Source organism: Lithobates pipiens, unplaced genomic scaffold (assembly GCF_037356315.1).
Source record: "Lithobates pipiens isolate NorthernLeopardFrog02 unplaced genomic scaffold, aLitPip1_a1.2 Scaffold_22, whole genome shotgun sequence".
Lineage (NCBI taxonomy): Eukaryota > Metazoa > Chordata > Amphibia > Anura > Ranidae > Lithobates > Lithobates pipiens.
The window spans coordinates 141,758,121-141,784,757 of record NW_027507784.1 but is presented as its reverse complement, the minus strand read 5'-3'; the positions used below and the strand labels follow the sequence as shown (position 1 = coordinate 141,784,757).

The window sequence follows — 26,637 nt, the reverse complement described above, 5'->3', positions numbered from 1 at the left end:
GCAGCGCACAGTTGGAATTGCAACTTGCAGTCCAACCAGAAGTGACGGTTCTGCGGCCGGAGAACCTGTCCGTGGTCGGAGGTAGAAGGGAAGCTGTCGTCACTAAGGGATCAACCGCCTTATTACCACATGTAGATGTGGCTTCTTGCTGGAGGCCTTTCCCTGCACGGCTGTTCTCCTATTTGTCTTGGTGTCTGCTAATTAAACATGCAACTACTTAAGGGTGTCCTGGCCCTAACCCTCTTTCCCCCATAAAAGTTTGTAAGAGAAATAAAAATCGCTTTTGCATTCAAGAAGTGCCTGGCGCCCAATAACTTCCACCTTGCACCCACTATGCCTCATAACCCACTTCATACAGAAGGATGTCAGCTATCTCTGGCTCTGGAGGTTCTCTTTAGACTGAAGGAGGACAGAGACATTGCAATGTCATATAACCAATTCAGCTTTAGATTCATCACAGAATATTCAACTTAATAGTTAAGTGCCTTGCCTTGGTTCATTTGCCAGGGAACAAATGAAGTGGTTGTTAACCTCTGGAATGAAAGATGAACACAGCATATCCTTCCAAAGCGTTTACCTGCCTTGAACCAAAGAACCTAGTATAGTTTATGTCTGCTGTCTCATTCTTCTGCTATTTGCATAAGCCACTTCTGACAGGCTATGTCAACCCCAGGAAATCTTAGGAGATGTCCCCACACCTCCTCCAGCACATAACAGGTGATTGACAGCCTCAGCTATGCATGCTTCCCTATGAGACTGTGTAGAAGGGGTGTGTCTTTTCCCTCCACTGAGGTCTTAGATTACACTCTGCTCCCTACCCTATGCTGTGCAATGTGTCAAAATAGATCTCCAACCCCTACTTCCTGGCGCAAATAAATACTGCGTAAATTCTATACTTTGAAGGCTGTAGAGGACAGGGTGTAGCAGATAAACAGGTACAATGTATATAGAATGATCTGTATCATCTCTGTGTATCACCTGAGGCTTAACACTTCAGTGGGTATATGTAAAGGATTACAACCACTTCAGATGTACTATGCCCAGAACCACTTGGAAGAGGTGTTCTTGGCCCAGGTTCACTTGTGGTCCAGTACTGTTCTCTTCAGTGTGAGTGCAGACTGTGCCTGAGTACAGAACTCTCCATAAATCACTGAGCACAGAAGCAGGGATTGCCATGGTCTGGTTGGCAGAGGTTATGATGTACAGTAAGTGTACTTGGGAACACTTGCTTATAGCCTAGTGTGAGTGCAGAAAAGCGGAGATGGGTAAGGGGGACAATAAAACTTGGGCACAGTTCTGTTTAACTATGCCTAGTGTGAGTGCACCCAAAATGTTACCATGCAGATATAGTGGTCTTCTGTTAGGGCTGGTTCACACCATGCCCCCACGTGAATCGCACAAGAACATGCTTTACATTCCTGTGCAAATCACATGCAGTTCTGTGGAGTGAGATTTCAGTCCATTCATTTTGAATGGGCTAAAATTGCACCGCACTGCATGCACTATTTTTTTAAATGGAGTGCAGCCAAATATTTTGCGACCTGCATTTGGGGTGTCATTTACTTTGTATCGACACCCACTGCAGATCAAAATTAGAGTGCCTTTTGCATACCGTGTGAGTCACACAGGAAAGCACAGCATGTTCCTGTGCGATTCATGTGTGGGCATGGTGTGAACTGGCCCTAAAGTGTAACGCTCTGCTGATAAAATGTGGAAGACACAAAAAATAAATAAAAAGAAAACAGAATTTACTCACCAACACCAGAAAGGATAAGTTGGAAGTGCAACAACAGAAAAATCAAGGGCAAAGACATTTCCTAAAAAAATAAAATAAAAAAAATACATGGATTATGCAAATGATTGACATGGATTGACACTGAAAAGAAAACAGGTGTTTGAGAACTGCCTGAGGCAGAACTGGTGTGTAGGTACAGAGATACAGTGCCTTGAAAAAGTATTTATACCCCTTGAAATTTTCCACATTTTGTCATGTTACAACCAAAAACAAATGTATTTTACTGGGATTTTATGTGCTAGATCAACACAAAGTGGCACATAAAATTGGAAGGAAAATAATAAATATTTTTCAACATTTTTTACAAATAAATATCTGAAAAGCGTGGGCATTTGTATTCAGCCCCTCTGAGTCAATGCTTTGTAGAACCACCTATCGCTGTTTCTTTTAGGGGATGTCTCTACCAGCTTTGCATATCTAGAGAGTGACATTTTTGCCCATTCTCCTTTGCAAAATAGCTCAAGCTCTATCAGATTGGATGGAGAGTGTCTGTGAACAGCAATTTTCAAGTCTTGCCACAGATTCTCAGTTAGATTTAGGTCTGGACTTTGACTGGCCCACTCTAATGCCACGTACACCCGATTGGAAATTCGGCCAGCAAAGGACCGATGAGAGCTTTTGGTTGAAAAATTAGACCATGTGTATGTTCCAAAATCTATATAAACAAGGAGAGAGAGAGAAAACAAAGCGCAACCAATATCACTATCTCCTTAACTCAGCGCAATGGCGTTTCCAAAATAAAAACCAACAGACATCAAACAGTGCATATAGTCCAATTATCCTAAACCCATATGTTAAGCAGCCACTTAATCTTTAAAATACACAATATTTCCAATATGATAAAAGAAAATTCATAGACTTCAGATGTCTCTAAATATCATTCATCATAAGCAGCGCTATCATCACTCATAAAATGATAAAATGTATCTCAATGTCCAGTATAACGTAAACAAAGCTGCTTTTTCTAAAACACTGAACATTCAGCACTGGAAACAGTGTCAAATGGTGATAAAGGAGTGAAAGTCCAGATACATAGTGGTGATAGCAATATTGTCTGATGATAGTGCACCCTTCCACCAAATTGCTCCACACGCGCGTCATACTCCCTTCTGGGGTTCAAACTCACCACACTTCTGAAATAATTGGGCCTCAATTATAAATCCCACGACTCTGCGTCCTTGTGCCTTCCTTAGAGCTTTCAATCAGTTCACCCGGACTCACCATATGGGAAGAGAGAAACTCCACATAGTCCAGTTCCATTTATAAGTTTTAATTAAAAACTCCACAAAATACACAAACTTGTCCTCATAAAATCATCTCAGTCCTTGTTCCAATCTGGCCAAATAACAAGTTGTCATAAGCTATTTTTGTGGCCGCTTACTGAGGCAATCAGGGATGGCTGCGTGAGATGTCCGCACACCATACCACATGACGCACACTACCCCTTCTGGTTTCTTTCCTCAGTGTTTTGGAACGCAAGGGAACCATGCGTCACTTCCGGTCGTCGATAGGTCACACACTGACGCATTTTGTCATCACGACTCTCTCAAAGGGCGTGGCCTACCGACTCGACCTTCCCGGATTATATCTGACCCTCATGGATTAACTCTCTGTATACCGCTCCACCGCTGCCATTATACACAGACAGACGGTGGATGGCAACTGGTATCTCAATAAAACAGTTTGCAGTTTCTATCTAAAAAAAGCTTTTTACCAGTCCATAATGGGCATCACCCCCTATGGCTGAGAAATATTCCTAAGGGTCAAATCATGAGGGTCAAATGCAATTGCTCTACATCTGAGGATTTGTTGTCCCAATCCCAAGTTTTAAAAGAGAGGTTTGTGGAAAAAGAATATAAGCCTCAATTTCTAGATACTATAGTGGAAGAAGTTGGTGCTCTACCTAGACAAGAGATCTTGAGAGACAAAGAAGTAAGGTTGACTAATAATAATAACAACCATGAGTGGCGTTTTATATCAAACTTTCACTCTCAGTATAGAGAGATAGAATCTGTTTTTAATACCCATTGGCACATTTTATGTTTAGATAAGACACTGCAAAAGGAATTACCATCAAAACCAAAGTTCATCTATAGAAGAGCACCTAGTTTTGGTGATGTAGTAGTGAAAAAGATATTGGATCCCCCTAGTTGCCCTCCTACATATTGGGACAAAAAAGGCTTTTTCTCATGTAGGAAATGTAAACCTTGCCAAGAAGTATCCAGTCAAATTAGAGGGATTGATACATTTTTATCGACATTCAATAATAATGAATTCACCATCAACGAGAGTATTACCTGCAACACAACGCATGTAGTATACGTTCTGAAATGCCCTTGTGGATTGATGTACAGTATGTAGGTAGAACAAAACGACTACTACGGGTCAGAATAGCAGAACATGGGCATAATATGTCAATTGGGTATATGGATCATAATGTATCTTTGCATTTAAAGTTATTTCATAAACAAGATCCCTCTGGTTTGTTATTTTGAGGCTGAGACTCAAAGAGACTGTCTGGATCGCCCCATCCTACCAGAAAGAATGTAGACAGGCGGGGCGGACACTGAAAAATTAAGTCAGCTGACCAGCTGACACCAATCGAGTGAAGGTGAGGGTCTGTCTCTCTCCCCATGAGGAAAGGCATCCATGGAGGCATTCAAGTAAGCAACTGTTTGACGATTCGAATTGCAGTGCAATCGATCCATCCCAAGTCCTCCACCACCTCTGCTTCTTACTGATCCCATCCCTACCCACCCACCATCACTTCTACAACAGAGGTGATTGGGGGGGATACGGTAGGGATGAGATAAGTGGTGGTGGGGGATGGGATCAGTAAGAAGCAGAGGTGGTGGTGGGAGAGGATGGCACCACCACCGCTGCCACCCCAAGTACCACCGCTGCCTGCCACCCCCCAAGTACACCACCGCTGCCACCCCCCCAAGTACTGTACACCACCACCACTGCCACCCCCCAAGTACACCACCACCGCTGCCACCCCCTAAAGTACCACCGCTGCCACCTCTCAAGTACCACCGCTGCCACCCCCTCAAGTACCACCGCTGCCACCCCCTCAAGTACCACCGCTGCCACCCCCTCAAGTACCACCGCTGCCACCCCTGTCACAGTTACTTTGCTGAGTAACTAAATACTTTTCCAATGTAGTAACCGAGTTACTAACACAATTACTTTTTGGGAGAAGTAATTTGTAACTTAACTAATTACTTTTTTAAAGTAAGATGACCAAAACTGGCCATAACACATGAAGATGCTTTGATCTAAACATTCCATTGTAGCTCTGACTGTATGGTCGTTGGGGTCATTGTCCCGCTGGAAGGTGAACCTTCGCCCCAGTCTCAAGTCTTTTGCAGACTCTAACAGGTTTTCTTCTAAGATTGCCCTGTATTTGGCTCCATCCATCTTCGCTATCAACTCTGACCATCTTCCCTGTCCCTGCTAAAAAAAGCATCCCCACAACATGATTCTGCCACCACTATGTTTCACAGTGGGGATGGTGTGTTCAGGGTGAAGTGCAGTGCTAGTATTCCACCACACATGGTGTTTTGCTTTTAGATCAAAAAGTTCCATTTTGGTCTCATCTGACCAGAGCACCTTCTTTCACATATTTGCTGTGTCCCCCACATGGCTTTTCACAAACTACAAATGTGAATTCTTATGGCTTTCTTTCAACAATGGCTTTCTTCTTGCCACTCTTCCATAAAGGCCAAATTTGTGGAGTGCACGACTAATAGTTGTCCTCTGGACAGATTCTCTCACTTGAGCTGTGGATCTCTGCAGCTCTTCCAGAGTTGAGCGCATCGCAGCTCCTGGGACTGAGCAAGACGGCTGCGAGTGGCCAACCCAGCTCATATCATGGCCCAGTATAATACACATAGGCAAAATAGTCAAGTGCACACATTGTGAATAACAGTATGGGACAATAACATGGTACAACCAACCTCCTCAAAACCTAAAATGACATAAGACTATAGGTTGACAATGTAGATGTTTGTTCGTGTTAGAATATAAAATAGACACCTGAGTTTATAATTACACTGGAGAGTACCAACATTCAAAAATTATAGATAGGTAAAGGTGCATGCGTTCATCCCTTTTAAGTGAATACAATTTAAAAACAGAGCAGCAAGGTGCGACTTTGTATGAAGCCTGAGGTGTGTAGAGCCAAGCACCTCCATCCCCGAAAATTTGAACAAAAGAGCAAAACAGGTGGAACTTTATATGAGGCATGTACCCAGGAGATAACACGATAGCAAAGATATGACAAGTACCCAAAATGTTATAATAGAACCAAAAACATTGCATAGAAGCATCAAATGACATCAATTGGCATTACATGATTTAATTGTATATAAAATATGACAGTTGGTTTTCCCACCACACATTTTCTCCCTTTTCTCTTTTGTGCCACCTTATTCTCCCCACTACCTTGCACTGATCCTATGTTTTATTTCCCTTTCACTGGCTGGTATCTGCACCAGTACAATTTTCCCACCAGTCACCCATCATATATTTCCACGGTCTATTTATAAATTTTTATCATATATCCCCTCCTCTCATAGATGGCAACCACATGGATCACATCAATCTTGAAACTAATGGGGGTACATCACTGGGGACTGGTTTCTGTTACTGTATTTCCACCGTTGTATATTTGGGTCAGTCCACCTCAGCTTCCGGGGCTAAAGTTTCTTCGGTCAGCCTCCAGCCCGCCATACCTATGCCCAAACTCATAGAATTATTTGTAAGTATTTCTTGGAAATCGGAGTCTATCCCTCCCCCTCTTTTCCCTCACCTCCTCTCCCTCCACGTAGACCTACCATATAATTTCTTTCAACATATATGTTTTTAATATTTATAGACACCTACCTCATACCTTCTCCTGAAGAGTGTCAGTAGCCACGAAACGCGTTGAGACAATAGATGCCCTTTCTTCTATACTACATTATTACCTTTTACAACCTTATACACTAATTGGACTGTACCAACCAAGTACGACTAACTATTTATCATGGAGACACGCTTCAGTGAATTTGGTTATCTATAATGTTTACAGTATGAACCAACTATGTTGCTTTATTATGGGATTGGGAGTCAATAGTTGTCCCCTTATGTTTACAATTGCATCATTACCTTACCTTATATATAAATTGGATTTTATCAATTTATCTAGGACATAATTATCTATTATAGAGACCTGCTTCTAATGGAATTTTCTACAGTATTTACAGTATGAACTAACCATGTTATAAACTTTATTTTTGTTATATTATTTATACAATTGGAGATATGTCTCCAATGGATTTGGGTTTTTCTAGTATTTACAGTATGAATTATGATATTATTTTTACCTCTGTCATATTTTTTATACAATTAAATCATGTAATGCCAATTGATGTGATGTGATGCTTCTATGCAATGTTTTTGGTTATATTATAACATTTTGGGTACTTGCCATATTCAATGCTATCGTGTTATCTCCTGGGGTGCATGCCTCACATAAAGTCCCACCTGTTTTGTTCTTTTGTTCAAATTATCGGGATGGAGGTGTTTGGCTCTGCACGCCTTGTGCCTCATGCAAAGTCCCACCTTGCTGCTCTGTTTTTAAATTTTGCTCCTCCAGAGTTACCATGGGCCTTTTGGCTACTTCTCTGATTAATGCTCTCCTTGCCCAGCCTGTGAGTTTAGGTGGATGGCCTTGTCTTGGTAAGTTTGCAGTTGTGCCATACTCTTTCCATTTTCAGATGATGGATTAAACAGTGCTCTGTGAGATGTTCAAAGCTTGGTATATGTTTTATAACCTAACCCTGCTTTAAACTTCTCCACAACTTTATCCCTGACCTGTCCGGTATGTTCCTTCGCCTTTATGATGCTGTTTGTGCACTAAGGTTCTCTAAAAAACCTCTGAGGGCTTCACAGAACAGCTGTATTTATACTGAGATTAAATTACACACAGGTGGACTCTAGTTACTAATTAGGTGACTTATGAAGGCAATTGGTTCCACTAGATTTTAATTAGGGGTGTGAGAGTAATGGGGGGCTGAATACAAATGCACACCACACTCTTCACATATTTATTTGTAAAAAATGTTGAAAACCATTTATCATTTTTCTTCCATGTCACAATTATGTGCCACTTTGTGTTGGTCTATCAAATAAAATCCCAATAAAATACATTTACATTTTTGGTTGTAACATGACAAAATGGGGAAAATTTCAAGGGTATAAATATATTTTAAAGGTACTGCAGCTGTGCCTAGAAAGGCTATCGTTTTCTAAAAACTTTAACAATTATCAACTCAGAATAAATTAGGAAATCCAACTAGCATCACAGTTCCACCATGTGTCCACCAGGCTGTGCAGTTGTACAACTGTACTGTATATTGCATTTTTAACGAAGGCAAAGCAAAATAAAAACTAGTGGCATAGCTAGAAGTATTTAGTCATATTCAACTTGATTTGTTCTGTTTTTTTAATTTTTAACATTACAGAACTAGACTAGCTGTGCGAGTCGAATTACTTTACATCAGAAACCATGAATCAGACCGAGGTACTAGTACAGTTAAATCACACTTGTTTAATAATAAAAATAAATAGAACAAACGTAGTCAAAACATAGCCAAAGTTTGGTAACCGGAACGAATAATCAGACAAGCCAGAAAGTCAGGAAGCCTGGGTACAGCGTAGTAGAACAGTAAGGAGAATCTGGAGCCAGAAGGAATGTCAGCCAAGCAAGTCTTTAATAGGAATGCAGAAGATTCAGCCTCTGACTTCATGTTTGGCTATGGAAGTGAAAGGGAAATCTTCACAATGGGATGAAAATAAATTTGACAGGGGTTAATACTAGGGGTGCACAGAATGGGTTTTTTGGTGCCGAAACAGATACCGAAAATTTTAAATACACTAGGCCGGAAACCGATACCGATACCGAAACTGACCGATACCGAAAATTACTGTTTTTAAAAAATATTTTAGACATGGTACAGGAGATGGTCAGAGACTTGGGACATAGTACAGGAGAAAGTCAGAGACTGGGGGCATGGTACAGAAGATGGTCAGAGACTGGGGACATAGTACAGGAGATGGTCAGAGACTGGGGACATGGTACAGGAGATGGTCCGAGACTGGGGACATGGTACAGGAGATGGTCAGAGACTGGGGACATAATATAGGAGATGGTCAGAGACTGGGGACATGGTACAGGAGATGGTCAGAGACTGGGGACATGGTACAGGAGATGGTCAGAGACTGGGGACATGGTACAGGAGATGGTCAGAGACTGGGGACATGGTACAGGAGATGGTCAGAGACTGGGGACATGGTACAGGAGATGGTCAGAGACTGGAGACATGGTGCAGGAGATGGTCAGAGACTGGGGACATAGTGCAGGAGATGGTCAGAGACTGGGGACATGGTCAGAGACTGGGGACGTGGTACAGGAGATGGTTAGAGACTGAGGATATGGTACAGGAGATGGTCAGAGACTGCAGACATGGTACAGAAGATGGTCAGACTGCAGACATGGTACAGGAGATCAATGCAGCCTCACCAGTGCCCATCAGCCTACCAGTGCCCATCATTTACAGCCTGCCTGGGCCTCACCAGTGCCCAGCAGCCTACCAGTGCATACCTCCCAACCTTTGAAGGTGACAATGATGGACATTTAGGGGGAGATTGACTTGTGGCAAGCGTAGTGCACCGTGGCAAAAAGTGGGTGTGGTAGCATAGTAAACTGTGTTGTCTGTAAACACAGTTTATTATGCTACAGTTAGGAATGGACAGAGTAAGTGATTTGTACAGATAACTTACTCTGTCATTTCTGGCAGGGAAGCCTTCCCTTCTCTCCATCCTGACATATTCCCCACAGCACCCGTGGGAGATGGGAGGGGGAGAACCTGGCAGAGCTAGGGGGTGGGCAGGAGACAGTACAGGGTGACAGGAGAATGGCAGGGTAAAGGAGAACAGCACAGGGATCAGAGTAGAGTAGAGTACAGGGGTAATCAGAGAAGGGTAGAGTACAGGGGGGATCAGAGAAGAGTAAAGTACAGGGGGATCAGAGAAGGGTAAAGTACAGGGGGGATCAGAGAAGGGTAGAGTACAGGGGGGATCAGAGAAGGGTAGAGTACAGGGGGGGGATCAGAGAAGGGTAGAGTACAGGGGGGGATCAGAGAAGGGTAGTGTACAGGGGGGGATCAGAGAAGGGTAGTGTACAGGGGGGGGATCAGAGAAGGGTAGAGTACAGGGGGGGATCAGAGAAGGGTAGAGTACAGGGGGGATCAGAGAAGGGTAGAGTACAGGGGGGGTCAGAGAAGGGTAGAGTACAGGGGGGATCAGAGAAGGGTGGAGTACAGGGGGGGGGGGTCAGAGTAGAGTACAGGGGGGATCAGAGTAGAGTACAGGGGGGGCTGGAAAAGAGCACAGGGGGGGGGACTGGAAAAAGAGCACAGGGGGACTGGAAAAGAGCACAGAGGGAACTGGAAAAAAGTACAGGGGGGGACTGGAAAAGAGCACGTGGGGACTGCAAAAGATCACAGGGGGGACTGGAAAAGAGCACAAGGAGGACTGGAAAAGAGCACAGGGGGGGACTGGAAAAGAGCACAGGGTGGGACTGGAAAGGAGCACGGGGGGACTGGAAAAGAGTACAGGGGGGACTGGAAAAGAGCAAGGGGGACTGGAAAAGAGTACAGGGGGGGACTGAAAAAGAGTACGGGGGGGGGGGCTGGAAAAGAGTACAGGGGGACTGGAAAAGAGTACAGGGGGGACTGGAAAAGAGTACAGGGGGGACTGGAAAAGAGTACAGGGGGGGACTGGAAGAGAGTACAGAGGGGACTGGAAAAGAACACAGGGGGGGACTGGGGGACTGGAAAAGAGCACGGGGGGACTGGAAAAGAGCACAGGGGGCCCCTAGAACAGTAGGGGGGCAGAGAAGTTGCTGGGCAAGATCACAGAAGGGCCAAGAGAGACCTGAGGGGCCCATGGGCAGCAGAAAAAAGCTGGAGAGGAGGGGTGGCATACAGAGAAACCAATACCCTCCAGGTTCTTCCTGCAGCTGCTGAATGCCCACTTTTCCTCCTCTCCTTCCTGCAGGAAAAACATGGAAGGCATTGGCTCCTCTGTATGCTGCCCCACCTGTCAGGCTGGGTCGCAATGGTGACCACTGTAGTTATGTCCCTGCAGTGAAGTAAAGGAAAAAAAAAGTTCTGGCAGAATGAAGGAGCAATGAGGAATGAATGGAAAGCTGGCAGGATTCTGAGGCTGACAGTTGCAGAGCAGAGCATATAGAGGGTTAAGAAGACTAGTAGATGAAAAGATTGTGGACCAGGAAATGCTGAGGATGAAGGGGGGGAGGGGGGCTGCGAGTGTAGTGAGACCTGGACAAGCAATGAGAGAGAAGAAAAGTGCGGTGTGAGGAGTTAGTGTGTAAGACCCGGTTCACACTTGTGCGATTTACTTCTGATTGCGATACGTCAAAAACACTTTGAATTCGCCCGTTATCCCTTAAGTCAATGGTTTCAATGACGGTCGTTCACATACATGCATCGCGATTCCTCAACGAATGTAAAAAAGGGTCTTGTCCAGTTTTACAGCGTTGCGTTGCGAATCTAGTCTCCATAGATATGAGTGTAAATCGTTCTGGATTCGCAATGACAGTTCACAAATGTGCGATTTCTTCACCTCCAGCTCCTCCTACGAGTACTGCCCCCTCACTTACTGTTTCCTGTGCCCTCTGACTTCCTGTTATGTCCAAATGCAAAGAGATAAGATGGCCCCCAACCGTCGCAGCACCATCGACAATGAGGAACTCATTTATCTGGTTTGTGACAGGCCATACATATGGGACAGCCAGATACCCAATTTTAAAAACAATCCATTGAAGTGCAGAGGCTGGGAAGAGATTTGTAAAACCGTGTATGCTGACTGGGAAGCCTTCACACCGCAAGTTCGCAAACAAAAAGGTAAGTACATATTTCTTCATCCCACTGGCCACCAATACCACTAGCAATGTACAGACATGCATCCCACTGACCATCAATGTAAGGGCATGCATCCCACTGACCACCAATGTAATGGTATGCATACCACTGGCCACCAAGGTAACGGCATGCATACCACTGGCCACCAATGTAAGGGCATGCATACCACTGGCCACCAATGTAATGGCATGCATACCACTGGCCACCAATGTAATGGCATGCATACCATTGACCACCAATGTAATGGCATGCATACCACTGACCATGCATCCCACTGACCACAAATCCCAGTGACCTGCATTGTATGGTAATTATTCCCATTGACCACTAATTGATGTATTTTTTTAATTTGGATTACAGAACACCTCATTCGTACTAGGTGGCGAAGCCTTAAGGATACACTGCAAAGACACCAGAGAATGGAGCGGGAAGCACGAAGTGGATCTGGTGCTGCCCCAAAGCGGCCCTATGCATTTGCCAGATACCTTGATTTTTTTAAAGCCTGTGCTCGAATTAAGGAAGTAAGTTTTCCAACAAGAGAGTCTCTCTCTCTCTCTCTCCCCCTTTCTTTATCTCTTTATTTTTTATTTATCTCTCACTTAGAATGTAATATGTCAATGTTTCAATTTCAGCACAGAAGCAAGTTGGGGAGAGGAGGAGGAAGAGGAGCATGCTGCTATAGTTGACCTAGATGAGGGAGTTAGTTTCATTTGCTACAAGCAGAGAAGATTCTTCATCTATTGAGGTGGGAGTTGACTCGATAGAGGTACATGACTCACCAACTCAGCAGCAAGATAATGAAGATAGTAACATTTCTACACCTTCCTACAAGAAGAAAAAGCAGTCAACTACCTCACACAGGAAGCGAAGCAGCAGGGAAGCTGAACAGGTGGAAAACCCAGACGAAACAAACAAATTACTTAATATAGTGTCAGGGATCACAGAACAATTAGATGTTCAGCGATGCCCTCATACCATGTTTGCATTAAGTTTGGTACCTCTGCTCAAAGAAGTTTTGCCAGACCATTACTTGAGCATGAGAATAGCAGTGCAACATTGCATACATTCCTTTACTATGACACACCATCCTCCAATGCACAAGAGCACTAGTACAAATCCCATTTATTCTGAGTCAAACCATGCACCTAAGCCTTATGCCTCTCGTTATGATGAGCACTCAAGCATGATTGAGACCCCAGGACCAAGAATCCCATATACAATTCCAGAAATGGTAAACGGAGATCCCAGCAGCCTCACCATTTCCGGTGTAAGAGGGAGAGGCTTGGAACGCACTCGAGAACCATGGAACGCACATCACCACCCAGAGGGATCTGAGAGTATAGGGGGAAAGATCTAACCCACATCCCCACGTACACAGCTAGACATGCTTGGTGCTGGTTTTAGGCACAAGCACATGTGAGTGTATATTTTGTCATTTTAACACTTTTAATACATTTTTCTGATATACTGCACTATGATGGCCCTTTATATATTTTTGTGAGAAAAACTAGCACGAGAGGTTTCTATTTCCTATTTGGAGAGGCAGTTGGTGAAATCCCTAAAAGGAGTGGGTATCCTAAATGAACTAAAGGCGCATATACAGATTTGATGTGGTGAGTGGCCATTGCAACTGGTGGTGGTGAAGTTACTTGGTTGGTGAATATAAGAAGCACTTTATATTTAAAAAGAAGCACTTTAAAATAGGAGAACTTGATCGGCACTGGAGTGATCGGTCACTTAGGATATGCATTGTGCACTTGAACCAATTGTTTGACACTGGAGTGATCACTCACCTAGGACATTCATTGTACACTGTAATTGATTGTTTTTTGATATTTTTTCATATATTTTAAGGCACTGTTTTGCACTTTAATTATTTGACACTACTGCAGGGGTGGCCAGTCCTTAATTCGGGTTGAGTGGGTAGCTCTGCAGTGGTGCCAACATTTTTGTTCTACACTGTCTTACAGTAATTTCTGTAATATTTAGTAATTTTGAAGAGAGAGTAAGTTGTTTGTTTTTTTAGGGAGTTTCTATGTATGCATGGCACTTTGTGGGTTTTGTAGAAAAACAAAATAAAATAGTGTGGAATCTTAATAGTTAGCGCAACCCACGTTTTACATATATGTTGAAATTTAATTTGCTCACAGAGTGACTTTTTTATATTAGGTTGCAGCAAACGAATATATAGATTGGTGGTTCCTTTTGCGCCGGTAGTCCATTGTTTTTTCTATTTGATTTGATTGCCACGCACAGTGCTGAGTGATGGGAGGAGGGGAGCAAGCGCCACATCCTGTGCCTCCGATAAATCTGTATACCAGCCGCACTTATCATACTGTGTAGGAGCAACTCAGAGCGAGATGTCGGGAGGCGGAGCTGGGAGGGAAAGCTGCTCTGCACAGTTCCCCCCCCCCCCCGCAAAGCATGGCAGAACATACCCCCTGTAATGGGCAGCACCAGGGGCAGTGCCCCACCCCATTTTCAGTGGCATTATTGGCAAGAATTTTCTATCGGCAAATTGCCGGAAAGGCCATTTTTGGCCAATATGTTTTGGAGGCCGAAATTTCGGTGCATCCCTAGTTAATACCCTCCCTTGCTCTATCCAAAATGAAAAAAAAAGAAAATAATTACCTATATTTCTACTTTAACCCCCTATATAGGCCAAAATTATGTCATACATCCCGGTAGTCTTCATGGGCATTTTTTACTGTCCTCTGGAGGAGGTGAGGAGGGGATTTCTCAGCTAAACACACCCTCCAGCTTGCTTGCGGTGCCTGTCTTCGGGCAAATATCTCCTAAACCGTATAGGTTTAGGAGATATTTCTTGGACCTACAGGTAAGCCTTAATCTAGGCTTACCTGTAGGTCAAAGTGTGTTGTAAGGGTTTACAACCACTTTAAGAACTGAAGCTAGAATTGCTATGGGATTTTTCAAAATTGTTTCTTAACAAAATAAAGCATAGAGACATAAATGGATGAGTAAGTTTTCTTTTTCAGTTTGTGGGGCTTAGATACAGTTAAATTTCACTTTAATACTTGTAATTGTAATTATAGTATTCAATATATGGATTCCTTTTTAATTCACAGATCTTTTTAGTTATATTTTTCTTCACATTTATATGCAGACCAAGCTGTTAGACCCCTTTCACACTGTGCCACCCATAGCATCGGAGGTAAAAAGCCTCTATTTTTGGCAGTGTTTTACCATCGGATTTGCATCGCATTTCCGGCGTTTGCGGGGCTCTTTGAACCCCTGCTAGTTGCAGAGAAAGGGTTTATTTTGCCGGTGGTATAGCCGCGCTACCCCAGCGATTTCAATGGGGAGTAGCGGTGGAGGAGAGGTAAACACACCGCTCCTTCACCGCTCCAAAGAAGCTGCTGGCAGAACTTTTCCTGACGCCCTGCCAGCGTACAACTTCAAAAAACTCCCCATTCCTCTTACTAAATACCTGGACTGTCTACTTTCCAGAAAAAGGGTAATTTGGAGGTTAATTGTACTGTCCTGGCATTTTAGGGCCTCAAGAAATTAGATAGGCCGTAGGTACATTAGGATTGATCAATTTTTAAATATATATCATAGTTTGTAGACTCTATAACTTTCACATAGACTAACTAATATACATGGAATTTAGTTATTTTTACTACATTGTGGCCTAAGTTAATGAAGGAAGATTATTTGTTTAAAACATTTTATAACAGGAAAATGTGTTTTTTTTTCAGTATTTTTTTAATTTATATTGCAGAAAATAGTGGTGGTTAAATACCAACAAAAGAAAGATCTATTTGTGTGAAAAAATGATAAAAAATGTATTTGCGTACAGTGTTGTATGACTGAGCAATTGCCAGTTAAATTAGTACAGTGACATCCCAGGTACTAGGATCTCAGGCTGCAAAAAAACTTCTAATTTTTATATACCTTGCAGCATGGAAATCTATCTCCTAAAGTGGATCTATTCTGAACCTGCTACTTTTTCTTTGTTTATAGCTAAACTTTCTTATGTTTTTCACGTGGACTGAGTGGAGGCCTCCTTAAGCAAAGAATTATGCGTCAAATTTTTTTTTGGACATTTTGAAATCCTTTGTTCAAACCCTACCCGTTTGTGCGCAACAGTCTATAATGAAGTGTTTCCAATACACCCAGTGACATCAAACTAGTTTGCTAATTAATGACCCTCCAATTGATTTTGTATTCTCCGCTTAATTGGAAATATCAGTTAAAACCTGCTAGTTAAGGCCTCCCCCTCTCCATCTCCACCTATCAATTTTTAACCAACCGCTGTCCATCTTGGTGCTCTCTGTGACTCCTTTCTTGACCCCTGTACAGGACGCCGTGGCTGGGTCCTGGAAGGATGCTATATTTCCCCTCTGTTTGGGTTGTGGTCTCTTTTTTTTTTTTTTTTTTATTATTTTTATTGAGTTTGCAATAACATAAAACAACTTACAGCCTATTGGGCATACCCAGGCTGATTACTACTGCAACCCCCTGAGTCAACAATAACAACAAACCCCCCCCTCCCCCCCCCAATATACCGCCACCGGCGTATACAACCAAAAAAAAAAAAAAAAAACCCAACGTACACTCTAGCACCACTGCTCACTGTTCAGGACAATCTTCAAATTCGCTCATGCTCTACTGCAGGCTGTAGGCCATCCCAGGATGAAGCATGCAAGCCTTCGCCCCCCCCCCAACCAACCCCCCACTACCCCAGTAAGGAGGACCCAGGGCTACAGACGTGTTAAAACCTTAGAACGCCACCACTAAGTCCTAATGACACATTGTCAGTCAGCACTCGAATCAGCATTGGTGTCTCGTGACTCCGTCCAAATGTCCCATACTTTATGAAATTTAGCTCCGCATCCGCGCGAAAGATAGGTGGCCTTGTATAGTGGAAGAGCCGTGTTCACTAAACTCTTCCAAAAATTAATAGAGGGGGCCAACGGAGCCTTCCACTTAAGAACAATAGACTTACGGGCATAGTATAACAATAATCCCAGGAGTGTTCTGAGCGCTCGGCGCGGGGCCAGCGATCCGACCAGACCCAAAAGACATATTTCAACAGACAACGGTACTGTTACGGTGGTAACCGACCGAATAAAGTTAGTCACCTCCACCCAAAAAATAGCTATTTGAGGACAGCCCCAGAATACATGTATAAAATCCGCTGAGGGTGAGTTGCATCTCCAACAGGAGGCAGGGACAGATGGGTAGATTCTATGGAGACGTTGCGGAGTATAATATACCCTATGCACTATTTTAAATTGCACTAACCTATCCCTGGCTGACACTAACTGTAAGAAAGGATACTCCCAGACGTCCTCCCAGTCCTCTGTGTCCAAAGAGGAGGAATCCGCCTCCCACTTTGCTCTCAGGATTTCGAGACCGGTATGAACATTCGGGAGCAAAACCCTGTATATGGCCGACAGAGGTTTAGACAGATCATCGTCCCTGAGCAGAGTCTCTAGCCTCGAAGTGTAGAACGCCACTGGGGCATTTCCAAACTGTGTTCGAAAGGCATGGTTAAGTTGCAGGCACCTGAATAAATGTGAGTTAGGCAAAGCGTACTGTTGCTTCAGCCTGTCAAAGGTCTGTATTTTACCCTCAAAACAAAGTTGCTCGATATATTTAATACCCCTGTTGGCCCACACACTAGGATCAGGAACAGAACCAAATTCCGGTAAATTGGGGTTAAACCAAAGAGGACTATGCGGAGAGATGTGCCCCGAAGGTACGGGGCGCATCGAGCTAGCTATGTTCCATGCCCTCACAACCGCCCGCATTGGTTGTGGTCTCTTTAAGGGAATAAAAATTGATTAACCCACCTGTTAAGGAAGTGTCTTTAAAAAACAAGACAGGAAGTGGTAGATGGGTGTGGAGGAGTGGAGAAGACATGGTGTTTATTTTGGACTGCAGCAACTGAAGTGGACAGCAGTGTCCTGTTTGGAAGGCTCCTGGCAGGGGAAGCTACCTGCCATCAAGATCAAGCTCTGTTTTGATAAGGACAGCTGTTCTGGACTTTGCAAGTAGGTGAGACTACAAACCTTTTTTCCTTTTGTTTTTGGCTGCTGTAAAGCTATTTAAGTTAATAAACCCTTTGTTGTATGAAAAGCCTGTGTCCTGCGATCTACCTGGTCCCCCGAACATTACAAGTGGTGCTCGAATGCGGGCAGGACAAAGTAACAGGCGTTTTTCTTGCTATTTTTTTTTTTTTGCATTGGATTTGAACTGACATTTAAAGGGACAGTACAGTGAATTTATGTCCTGGGTTAAAGCTGCACAACTGTTGAAAGCTGAAACAATGGAGGAGCTAATTAAACAGCTGTCCTTGGCTAATATGCAAGCGCAGACTCGCCATGAGGAAGCTAATCAGCGCTTAGCAACCCAGCTGGAGGTACAAAAAACGCACCACAATGAGGCGCTGGCTCTGCAGCAAGAAAATACTCGTCTGTTGGTGGCCCAGTTAGCAGCCCAGCAAGCGTCCCAACAAGGGGTGATGCAGGCTCAGATAACTGCCTTAAAAGAAGCAGTGCAGCAGCTTTCTCAGGGCCGTGAACAAGTGGCCGTTGCCCCTGGCAACCAGGTGACCATAAGGGCAAGCCATTTCTTGCAGAAGTTGTCCCTGAGTGATGACGTAGAGGCGTTTCTGGCAACATTTGAGAGGACGGCAGAGAGAGAAGAGTGGCCCCAGGACCAGTGGGCCGGCTTAATTGCTCCTTTCCTCACCGGAGATCCTCAAAAAGCCTATTTTGACCTACCACCAGAACATGCTAAAGATTATCAAAAACTAAAGGCAGAAATACTGGCTCGGTTGGGAGTGACTACGGCTGTTCGGGCCCAACGAGTGCACCAATGGAAGTATCGTTCAAACCGGCCACCGCGATCTCAAATGCATGACCTGGTGCAACTTGTAAAAAAATGGCTGCAGCCCGAAGTGTTGTCTGGCCCCCAAATTGTGGAGCGGGTCGTGCTGGACCGATACTTAAGGTCACTGCCAGACGACCTTCAACGGTGGGTCAGCCATGGAGACCCCAAAACCGTAAACCACCTTGTCGAGATGGTGGAACGATATACAGTGGTGGAGGATCTGCTTGGCCCCGCCAAGCGTCAAGGGCCCAATCTGCCAAGGCCTTTCCGACCAACTGCCGCCCTTCGAAAGGATGTCCCCAGGAGCCCTGGAACCAACACCCCGGAAGGCCAAGAGTCACACCCGTTACCCCCTCAGCGACCTGTTCCTGATCGGAGAGGAGGGGGATGTACAATGTTGGCGATGTCATGCCTGGGGCCATACCCGGGCCCACTGCCCATTGCAGGAAGAACCCATGGAATTCAGGGTTCTTCGGAGGGGGTCTTTTTATGCCCATAAAGCGTGTGCAACACATCTTGACCTTGGAGAGGGGAAGTTTGAGTGTGAAGTCCAAGTGAACCACCACCCTGCATAGGCTTTGCTGGACTCTGGAAGCATGGTAACCCTGGTTCACCCTAGAGTAATTGGGAAGATCGGTCCGGTAAGCAAAATTTTGCGGGTTGTGTGCATTCATGGTGACACTAGAGAGTACCCTCTCATCTCGGTGTCCATCTCCACAGCATGTGGCACTGGTACTCAAGAGGTGGGGGTGGTAAAGAACTTGGTACATGACGTTATCATAGGACGTGACTGTCCGTTATTTGCAAAACTTTGGAGACAAGGAGAACTATCTGAAAGGTCCAGAGACTGGGAAGAAACTAGTACCTCTGTTCCTGTTGTTGAGGGTAATAACCCTGAGATGCCACATATTCGTAATATGGACCCAGTTGATAAAAACACCAAGACTTTGGTTAATAATGATGAAAATAGTGCTGATACTGTTAAGGATGTCAAATTGTTCTCAGACCTACCTGAACACTGAGGGGGGGGAACCTTCCCCGATTCAGGTAATGCTGGGGGAAGAGGATGAGGAAATGGCCTCTACCTCTGACTTGCCAGATTTGGGTGTTCCCCAGGGGGCATTTGGTACTGCCCAGATGCAGGACCCCACTTTGGCCAGGGCACGGGAACAGGTTGTAGTAATAAATGGGGAGCCCCAAGAGCCAGGTGCTAATGAGCGGTGGCCACATTTTTCAATATGTAATGAATTGCTTTATCGGGTTACTAAAGTGAGAGAAAATGTGGTAGAACAATTATTGGTACCCCAACAGTATAGACGCAAGGTCCTGGACCTGGCCCATGATGATGTTTTAGGGGGACACCTGGGAGTTGAAAAGACGGAGGCACGGTTCGCCGACCGGTTTTACTGGCCAGGCTTGAAAGCAGAGGTAAGGAGATACTGTACCTCTTGTCCCACCTGTCAGTTGACCGCTCCGGCGACCCATTTCCGGAGCCCGTTGGTCCCTCTGCCCATAATTGAGGTCCCATTCGAGAGGATAGCCATGGATATAGTGGGTCCCTTGGTAAAGTCGGCTCGAGGTCATTCTTACATACTGGTGATCCTCGACTATGCCACTCGATATCCTGAGGCGCTACCCCTGCGGAATACCTCCTCTAAGGCTATTGCACGGGAGTTATTCCAGTTGTTTACACGGAAAGGTTTTCCCAAGGAAATTCTCACAGACCAGGGCACCCCATTTATGTCGAAGGTTATGGCTGATGTATGCAAACTGTTCCGGATAAAACAGCTGCGCACATCGGTCTACCATCCCCAAACAGAAGGATTGGTAGAACGTTTTAATAAGACCCTTAAGTCTATGCTCAAGAGAGTGGTACAAAGGGATGGGAAAGACTGGGACTGCCTGTTACCAGCTCTCCTATTTGCTATCCGAGAAGTGCCCCAGGCCTCCACTGGGTTTTCGCCCTTTGAATTGGTATATGGGCGGAGACCTCGTGGATTACTGGACTTTGTTAAAGAAGAATGGGAAAGTGAACCAATTCAGCATAAAAGTGTTCTTGAATATGTCTCTCAAATGCAGGAGAGGATCCGAACTGTGATGCCGCTAGTTAAGGAACATTTACAAAAAGCCCAGGAGGCTCAACGACGGGTCTATAATAGGGCAGCCAAAATTAGGAACTTCCAAGTGGGGGATCGAGTAGCAGTGTTGATTCCCACTGTGGAAAGTAAGTTCTTGGCCAGATGGCAAGGCCCTTTCGAGGTTGTAGAAAAAGTGGGAGAGGTAAATTATAGAGTCCACCAGCCAGGCAAGAGGAAACCCTTCCAGATATATCATGTAAACTTGTTAAAGCCCTGGACAGACAGGGAACCAGTGACCTCCCTGGCTAGTACAAAACTTGAGCCTCGGGTTGGGGTGGAGAGTGTCCAAGTAGCAAATACCCTGTCTAAAACCCAAAGTCAGCAGGCAAAGGAGTTCTTGCAGAGAAATAAAGAAACATTTTCAGACTTGCCAGGGCTCACTAGTGTCATAGAGCATGATATTGTCACAGAACCAGGAGTCAAAGTTTTTGTCCGGCCCTACCGCATCCCAGAGGCTCAAAGGAAGGCCGTTTCAGAGGAAGTTAAAAAGATGTTAGACCTAGGGATTATTGAGGAATCGCAGAGTGAGTGGTCGAGCCCGATTGTGTTGGTACCGAAGCCCAACGGGACTCTGCGATTTTGCAATGATTTCCGGAAACTTAATGAAGTTTCCCGGTTTGATGCCTACCCCATGCCCCGGGTAGATGAGCTTATCGAGAGACTAGGTCCAGCCAGGTATATCACTACGTTAGACCTTACCAAGGGGTATTGGCAAATACCGTTGACTAAGGCCGCTAGAGAGAAAACTGCTTTTTCTACCCCAGAGGGGAGTTTTCAGTACAAAAGGATGCCTTTTGGATTGCAAACTGCTCCAGCCACGTTCCAGAGAGCAATGGATAGGATTTTACGACCTCGCCGGAAGTATGCCTCAGTGTACTTGGACGATATAGTCATTTTTAGCAAAGACTGGGAATCACATTTGCCCAAAGTGCAGGCAGTGCTGGACTCTCTTTGGAAGGAGGGGTTTACAATAAACCCTGAAAAATGTGCTTTGGGAATGGAGGAGGGGAAATACCTGGGTTATATCGTGGGTAGAGGGGTAGTGAAACCTCAGGTCAACAAGATAGAGGCTATACAGAATTGGCCCCGCCCCCTCACAAAAAAGCAGGTACGTGCATTCCTGGGCATGGTGGGATACTACAGGAGGTTTGTACCCAACTTTGCCACGTTGGCAGCTCCGTTGACCGATCTGACTAAGGGTCGGAAATCGGTCATGGTGGAGTGGAATGCAGACGCTGAGAAGGCTTTTTTGGAGCTCAAGTCGGCGCTGTGCCAACACCCTGTCCTGGTAGCACCCAATTTTTCAAAAGAGTTTGTTGTCCAGACTGATGCTTCCGATGTAGGATTGGGAGCGGTGTTGTCACAGGTTATTCATGGCAAGGAACACCCAATAGTCTTCCTCAGCAGGAAGTTAACACCAGCGGAGAAAAACTATGCCATAATTGAACGAGAGTGTCTGGCCATTAAGTGGGCTCTGGAATCCCTCAGATATTACCTTTTGGGGAGGAAGTTTAGGTTGATTTCTGACCATGCCCCTTTAACATGGCTGAGGCAGGGAAAAGGGACTAATGCCAGGGTTACCCGGTGGTTCCTGGCACTCCAGGAATTTAAATTTGTAGTGGAGCATAGGCCCGGGAGACTGCATCAAAATGCAGATGCCCTCTCCCGAGTCCATTGTTTGAGCTCCACTGTTGCCTCCACCTCCTTGGCGTTGGGGCACAGGGGGGGGATATGTACAGGACGCCGTGGCTGGGTCCTGGAAGGACGCTATATTTCCCCTCTGTTTGGGTTGTGGTCTCTTTAAGGGAATAAAAATTGATTAACCCACCTGTTAAGGAAGTGTCTTTAAAAAACAAGACAGGAAGTGGTAGATGGGTGTGGAGGAGTGGAGAAGACATGGTGGATGGTGGATGGTGTTTATTTTGGACTGCAGCAACTGAAGTGGACAGCAGTGTCCTGTTTGGAAGGCTCCTGGCAGGGGAAGCTACCTGCCATCAAGATCAAGCTCTGTTTTGATAAGGACAGCTGTTCTGGACTTTGCAAGTCGGTGAGACTACAAACCTTTTTTCCTTTTGTTTTTGGCTGCTGTAAAGCTATTTAAGTTAATAAACCCTTTGTTGTATGAAAAGCCTGTGTCCTGCGATCTACCTGGTCCCCCGAACATTACACCCCGTTCTACTAGTTTTCTTTTAAACCATTTTTTAAGCACTGCATATTGTCATTTTCAATTCCTTCTCCAGTCAAATGTTGTGGCTCCTGACATTGTTAAATGTGTTCTCACCTAAAAAACAAGTAGCATAGTGCTGAATAGCAAAAAATGCCCTGGTCATGAAGGGGGTAAAACCTTCTGGAGGTCAAGTGGTTAAAGTTATCTGTTGAATACCTCTAAAATAAAAACGAAACAAGTTTGGGTGATTCAACATAATTTGCTTTACCTGTTTAATATATATAAATAGATTTATTTTTAATAGAGAAAGTTGGGAACATTTACCAGATTTTTTATTGCTGTCTCTGTTCTTGTTTGGGAGATTCCCTTTAGTTCTGGAATGTATACAGCATAAAACAGACACTGTTCTATCGACCATTATTTATTCGATAAGTGATAAATATGTTTTTTTTTGTTTGTTAAAAAGAAATTAGAGCAGAAGATATCTAAAACTAAACTAAATTAGTAGCATAAAAGTGATGCTTTCCAACACATTGTTGATATCCTATCCAATAAACTCATACAAAATAACAACTAATTGTCATTGAATTTCCTTCTGCCAAAAATGACAGTGACCATACAGTATTGGGTTACTTGACAAATATACATACATATGTCAGATATAAGAACTTTTGTACAATTGTTAGTAGGTTACATTCACGACTTTAAACAACATCACGAGTGGTTACAGACAACAAACCCAAATTTCATTTACCACACCATTATTCTGTTTTAGTTTTAATAAGTATATACTGTATTAAAAGTTTAAAATTAACCATGCAGACAATGGGGGGGGGCAGTAACTGCTGTACTAGTAGTCTTTCTGTGGCATCCCCAAACCCTGACCTACAAAACTCCCATACTGAAACCATTCCTCTGTTCTAAACTGATGGTTCACAAATATGCCACCCCCGCTTGTGTACCCCACTGCGCTCTTGGACAAGTGAAAAAAGTGTGAAAATGTAACTACAGCTGCCACTTAATCAAAAATGTGTATAAATATTCCTAACTCAAAAATATAATAAAATAGGAATCATGGCGCTAAAGAGTGATGATGTGACCTATACTCTATACCCGTGATCTGTGCTATAAAAAAAAACTGAACTTTGGTGTCCGTGTATGAAGCAGTGATCAGCGGCGATCCAGAGGATCACAGCCCATAAACAGTGTATGAACCAGAGATAATTGGGGGAGAAGTGTTTGAATATGTTCTTCCGCTGATTATCTCCGCACATGGAGAATCCTCATAGACTGACACAGTAATGGCCAGTTTATGAAGCTGCGATCTGAGCGCTTCACTGGCGATCTGTGTCAGAATTCACACTCCCCGATTCACTAACTCAGAGGTGGTGAATCGGGGAGTGAAGAGAGAATCTGGGGGGATCTGAGGAGGAAAGAGGAAGATTTTTCACTTCCTTATACCTCGTTCAGACCCCCCAACACTGCAACCATGTCCCCCTGTCATATTTATGTGTATGTATGTATATATATATATATATATATATATATATATGTGTGTGTGTGTGTGTGTGTGTGTGTGTGTGTGTGTATGTGTGTATATATATATATATATATATATATATATATATATATATATATATATATATATATATATATATATATAAAATGACCCTTCCTCTTTATTTTACTAGCATTAACCATGCCATCTGTCAGTGTATTGAGCAGTGATAATTTATCACTGCTTAATAAACTGACATCTCAGTGTTTCTGTGATTTTCTAGTACTGTAATCTTGTAAGGTCTCACGAAATTCCAGTATTAGGGACCATTCTCCACTGTTCGAAGCGTTTGTAGATCTCTTCACTCCTCTGAAGGTGAAGCAATCTACTCAGCTTCATAAGCAGGCACACAGAGGAGAAAGATCTCCTCTGTGAATGCTGGAGAATGAAGCAGTGAATAGATTTCACTGCTTCATAAACGGACACCTAAAGGTGTTAATGAATCATGTGCAAAAACACACAAGAATGGTGAGTAAGCTACTACCACACCTCAATGCATGATAGTATACATAAATGATGCAAAAAAAAAAAAGCAACAATGTATATAGCAAATACCAAATAGTGATAACAATTGAAACACTGAAACAATGGGGGTTATTTACTAAAGGAAAATCTACTTTACACTGCAAGTGCACTTGAAAGTAAAGTCGCTGTAGATCCGAGGGGGACATGCAAGGAAAATAAAAAACAGCATTTTAGCTTGCACATAATTGGATGATTAAATCAGCAGAGCTTCCCCTCATTTCAGTTCTACCCCTTAGAGTGACTGCACTTCCAAGTGTACTTTCAGTGCACGTTTAAGTGCACTTGCAGTGCCAAGTGGATTTGCCTTTCGTACATAACCCTCAATGTGTCAATGATCTAGTGAAATCACCCTGTGAATAACAAGTGACAATGTCCCACATTATATATTTTATATATATATATAATGTACACACATAAATATGATAGGGGGACATGGTTACAGTGTTGTGGGGTCTGAACGAGGTATAAGGAAGTTAAAAATCTTCCTCTTTCCTCCTCAGATCCCCCCAGATTCTCTCTTCACTCCTCGATTCTCCACCTCTGAGTTGGTGAATCAGGGAGGGTGAATTCTGACACAGATCGCCAGTGAAGCGCTCAGATCGCAGCTTCATAAACTGGCCGTTACTGTGTCAGTCTATGTGCGGAGATAATCAGCGGGAGAACATATTCAAACACTTCTCCCCCGATTATCTCTGGTTCATAAACTGTTTATGGGCTGTGATCAGCGGTGATCCTCTGGATCACCGCTGATCACTGGTTCATAAATGGACACCTTAGTTCAGGTTTGTTTTATAGCACAGATCACAGGTATAGAGTATAGGTCACATCATCACTATTTAGCACCATGATTCCTATTTTATTATATTTTTGAGTTAGGAATATTTATACACATTCCTCTGTTCTTACCTAGATGCTCCGTACACTGAGTACTCATCCCGGGTATATCGGGAGTGAGTGTTTTTAGTCATTCATAAGCCGCATATGAGCAGCAACACTGAGGTCAGCCATTGCTCTGGTATGGCAATTACACAAAGTAATATTACAATATCCTATTATTGTATTGTCACTACATATTCATATTGTAGACACCTCAACACTGGTGCTATAGGGTGCAAGATGTCTGCAAATCCTTAGCTGTCACCCTGTGGTTTAAACAGAGGCCCATGTTTTCAGAAACATTTCATAGCCTTTTTCAGTCTTCAACATCTCTTGCTGTTGTGACAGAATTATGCTGTGAGGAGAACGTTTTTAAACCTGTGTCTTTTTTAAATCGCAGGACAGATCAAGCCTACATGCAAATTGTGTGAGCAACCAGGCTCTTTAACTAAAATACCTGGTTCCAGGCCAGCCACATTCTTTTGAAGATATTATTATTACAGCAATAAGTTGGTTTAAACCAGCCTCTCTCAGCCATTTTACCCCAGAGGAACCCTTGAAATAATTTTCAGGTCTCTACGAACCCCTAAACAATTTTTGTATACCTACAGCTTATTAGTATGATCAATAACTTGTAAGTCTTGGTGGTCTAACACCAAATCTTCCTACACATCCATGTCTTGGCTGTAGATGTAAGGGCATTATGCCTTGCTTGACTCTCAGGA

At 43.8% G+C, this 26,637-nt stretch overlaps 1 protein-coding gene and 1 long non-coding RNA gene across 4 annotated transcripts in view; both read right to left on the bottom strand.

The window, feature by feature from the left end:
* LOC143924221 (uncharacterized) overlaps positions 1-26,637 on the bottom strand; it is a 292,570-nt gene that overhangs the window by 85,496 nt on the left and 180,437 nt on the right. The window lies entirely within an intron of this gene.
* The window catches only part of ITGB2 (integrin subunit beta 2), a 172,700-nt gene that overhangs the window by 85,496 nt on the left and 60,567 nt on the right, over positions 1-26,637 (bottom strand). For all 3 annotated transcript variants that reach the window (XM_077448407.1, XM_077448408.1, XM_077448409.1), the window contains exon 2: positions 1,757-1,817. In XM_077448407.1, the coding sequence (XP_077304533.1) occupies positions 1,757-1,814 (58 nt within the window). In that variant the 5' untranslated portion in view covers positions 1,815-1,817. The remainder of the gene's footprint in view (positions 1-1,756; positions 1,818-26,637) is intronic.